The following is a 4,203-nucleotide window of genomic DNA, read 5'->3' as shown; positions in this document are numbered from 1 at the left end:
TGAAGCAAAAAAAAAAAAAAATAGATGTGTCACTTTTCTTTGGAAGAAAAGCAATTACATTTATTCAATTAGATTTATACCAAGGATGATTTTAGATTTTCTTATGCAGTTATTCTATGCTATAACAGCACATTTTAGACTTTTATTCCATTATTCAATTTCATTGAATAATGAAGTGAGTATATCATCTGGAGACTATGCAGGGGAAGGAAAAGAGTAATGGACTAGGGTGTAAGAACCTGGGTCCATCTCTATTCCGTCACAAATCAGTGGTGTGACCTTAGGCTATCATCTTACTNATGATCTGGGCTATAATTGCTACCCTGTCTGTGAGGGCAACATAAGTCCCTTTTTTTTTTATGCCTCAGTCATTTCATTTTTTGTATTATAAGAGGAATCTACCTCCTCTACGTTTCTCCATGGGGTCATTGAAATAATTTGCAAAATGCACATTAAAAGCATGTTGGAAAAAAGGTGTGAAATAGTATATAAGGAGAGAGTCTTTTTAAAATTAATCTTGTTTACTGTTCCGCTGTAAAAATTATTAGCATTATTAGATTTCAAGAGTACATTGATAATTGCACTTGAAAAGTACCCTTTATGATTAGATGTGGATGAGCACAGTAAGATGCATCTGTGAGTTCTGATTTGCTGCAGCTGGTTTTCTTAAACTGGCACACTCAACCCTTCTCTAGTAATTTTGTGCATCTGGTAAGTTCGGGCTGAAATAAAAAACGTGTGATATTCACAGACAAAGAAAATAGTAATCTTCAGGTAAAAAAAAACTTTTAATTTTTAAATTTAGAGGCTATTTAAAACATTTCAATTTTAATTTTAAAAAAAGGCAAGGCTTTTTCATAAACTATTATTATTACTATTATTGTTGTTGTTATTTCCAGCAACCAATTGGGAGAAGTACACACATACAGATGCCCACCGTGCAAATGCGGGAGGTAGGCAAGTGTAAGTAATTAAGACGACTCTGACTGTGAAAAAGCAGGCTATGAGGCAACCTGGATAGTCATGAAGACCTCAGGTTGAAAGTGTTACTTGTTTGTTCAAGCTCATGTTCAATTCAGTTAAATAACGACAGAGTACCTCTCATGCACAAGACAATCTTGGGTAAATAGAAACACACCACAACAATTTTTAGATTTCTAGGAATCCACAATCCTAGAGAAATAGGTAAATATAAAAATAACGTAAAATGTATTTTGATAAATATAATAATAAGCACAAAATGTGTGGATTACAGAGATGACTAGAAGAAGAGGGAGAAAGGGGCGCCTGGGTGGCTCAGTCAGTTAAGCATCTGACTTTGGCTCAAGTCATGATCTCTCAGTTCATGAGTTCGAGCCCCACGTCGGGCCCTATGCTGACAGCTTAGAGCCTGGAGCCTGCTTCGGATTCTGTGTCTCCCTCTCTTTATGGCCCTCCCCTGCTTGCACTCTGTCTCTCTCTCTCTCAAAAACAAATAAACATTAAAAAAATTTTAACAAAAAAAATTAAAAAATAAAAACAGAGGGAGAAAAATAGGAACCATATACATGCATAAAAAATAGAAAGGAGATCTACCAACAAAATCCATCTCCCTCTAGCATTTCTCATTTAAATAAAATGCTTTGATAAGAGGTAAGAATGAAGGAAATAAATTTAAAAGGAAAGAGGGACCGAGAGAACACACTGTGATAGGGTTAAAATTTGAAATGGCCACATATCAAACATTTCCACTGTATACTGTACTGAAAGTTGAACAAAACCTTTCCAAATTCACTGCTCTCTCACAGAAGCAAGCATGTTGGTATGAGCTAAACAGAGCCATCAGCTTTGTGAACGCAAAGCATATATGGGTCAGTCCAGAGGGCGTGAGAACCTCAGGCCTTGATACTTTGGAGCTAATCAGAACTTAATCAGTCCAGGTCCTCCCTCAAATATCATCAGTACATATTGGAGATCTGTGCTTATACTGTACTGACGCTAGCATTCTGACAAATAAAAAAAGAAATCCCTCCAATGCCAAGTATTTTGTTGCAATATATGTAAATGAAGGTAATTTTCAAACAAGGATGAACACATTTAACATTTATTCCTTCACTGATCAAAGATTTAGTGACTGCCTTTGGTACAGGACACTTTTCTAGGCACTGGTCATATGAGAGTTAACTAAACAAACACCTTGGCACAAATTCCCTTGCTGGAGATAGACAATGAGTAAACAAATAAATCTATTATTGTCGGTGATAAATGCTATCTATAGGAAAAGGTGAAGGAAATTTGGGATTTGGAAAGTTCCTGGTTGACATCAGCAACGTTTTTAAAAAAATGCAAAATAATTTTTAAAAAAAGTACAAAAAATCCAAGCATAATCTCAGGGGTAGCATTCTAGCAGGCCGGAAGTAATTGAGTGGACGTTGCCTGTAATGTCTAGGGAAAATTAACCTCAGAAGTGCATAGGGCACAGGGAGCCAGCCCTGGGCATGTGAACATCTGCAAGGAGGCCTATGATGAGGGAGGGACATGAATGAATGGGCTCCAGTGGAGAAGGTGCGATCAGGGAAGAGGTGGGACTGTTCGGGAGGGTCATGAGGAGCATGCTACGGATGTTGGGTATTATTCTGAATGAGCTGGAGAGCCAGCAGAGGAATCTGTGCAGGGGGCCAATGTGACCAGGTTAACATTTTAAAAGAATCACTTTGTCAGCTCTGTGGAGGTTAGACTGTACCGAACCTCATTTATAAATAGAGTTCAAGATAAAGAACAGATTCCATAGTAACAATAACAACAATGCCATACATGGAGAGCACTTTATATACCAGGTAGTGTGGTAAGTATTTTACATAATTGTCTCACTTCACTTCCATCAGTTACCAGTATCTTCAGATGAAAAGTATAAAAATTGAAGACCGACGACTTTTAAGTAATCAGGCCACACTTACACAGGTAGAAGGTGTCAGAGTCTGGATTCTCAGCCTGGTAGTCTGACAGCAGGGATGACCCTCTCTGGATGCACAGAATATCCTGGACAACGTTTAGAATATGTTCCTCCCCACCCCATTCCCTTACTTTAAGTTCTTCAGGGCTTTCTAATATGTAATCAAAACTGAGAACAATTGTGAATTAAGTGACTACACCATAATGCCTAAAATCACTAGCATGCAAAGTTACCAGTAATCTAGGTATTACTACTAAAATTAGCAGTCATGCTAACATTATTAGAACACTTTGTTTCAGATTTATTTAATGTGGTTAAAAAAAAAAAAAGCTACGGAGCCATCTTTCTGGGGGAAAACCAGCCATCATTTCTCTATGTCAAAATGTTATGATTAACAAGTCTGTATACTTTTAAAAGGAGAATAATTTAAGTGCATCATCCATCCAAAATTCTCACCTCAATCTTCGTCAGCCCTAGGAGGGCAACGGCCACGCGAACACTACTGCTTGCCAGAGTGCCTGTGATTGACCGTCGCTCATACTCTACATCCGACATCTGCTGCTGTGCAGCAAAAGCCAAAGCCTTCTCCTTGGCTTCATTAGTCAGTGGCAACTTCAGGTCCACATCCAAGATTTGACGGAGCTCACATTTCAAATATAGAACTGGATTCTCCTTACTTAACACTAGAGGAAGCAAAAACATGCAAGGCTGCAATGATCACTTATGCCCTTGACCATGCTACTCAGGATGGACTTGGAAGGTTGGAAATATAAGACTGTAGGTGTGGCCTTCATTAACCAGAGTAACACATGTAACTCATTTTGAGTAGTTCTAGTTCAGTAATTCGAGAGTAAGTCTACAGGAATTAAAGATATTTTGTTGGTATCTCTAAAAAGAATGCTCCAAAGAACTGAAAGGGTTCCTTCATAGAAATACCAGCATGTTGAAACATTAAGCAATCATTGTGCTACCGGGGATTAGAAGGTAAGGGAAGTAGAAATAAATGTAAAGACCTCTGTCTGGGACTTGCAAGAACTGTCTTTTTCTTTCACTAACAACCTTACGCTTTAAAAAGTAGGGTATAAATTCAAGGTACAAGTTAAGGTAATATGTTATAATATATATAATTTGAGAGTGCAGTGGTTTCCAAATTATTCAGGAAACTGAAAACTTTGTGAGTAAATACCTTTGAATGCCAAATTTCAATATTTATCCAAAGGATGAAAAATAAGGATTAAAAAAAAAAAATCACCATTTACATTTTTAAACAG

The 4,203-nt window shown here is 37.4% G+C and overlaps 1 protein-coding gene across 1 annotated transcript in view; it reads right to left on the bottom strand.

The window, feature by feature from the left end:
- The window catches only part of CFAP47 (cilia and flagella associated protein 47), a 492,482-nt gene that overhangs the window by 217,522 nt on the left and 270,757 nt on the right, over positions 1 to 4,203 (bottom strand). Inside the window, 1 exon segment of the mRNA XM_077760783.1 lies at positions 3,389 to 3,615. Coding sequence (XP_077616909.1) covers positions 3,389 to 3,615 — 227 coding nt within the window.

The sequence above is a fragment of the Crocuta crocuta genome, unplaced genomic scaffold (genome assembly GCF_008692635.1).
Source record: "Crocuta crocuta isolate KB4526 unplaced genomic scaffold, BGI_CrCroc_1.0 scaffold696, whole genome shotgun sequence".
In the NCBI taxonomy this organism is placed as follows: Eukaryota; Metazoa; Chordata; class Mammalia; order Carnivora; family Hyaenidae; genus Crocuta; species Crocuta crocuta.
This window is presented reverse-complemented; position numbering and strand designations above follow the sequence as displayed.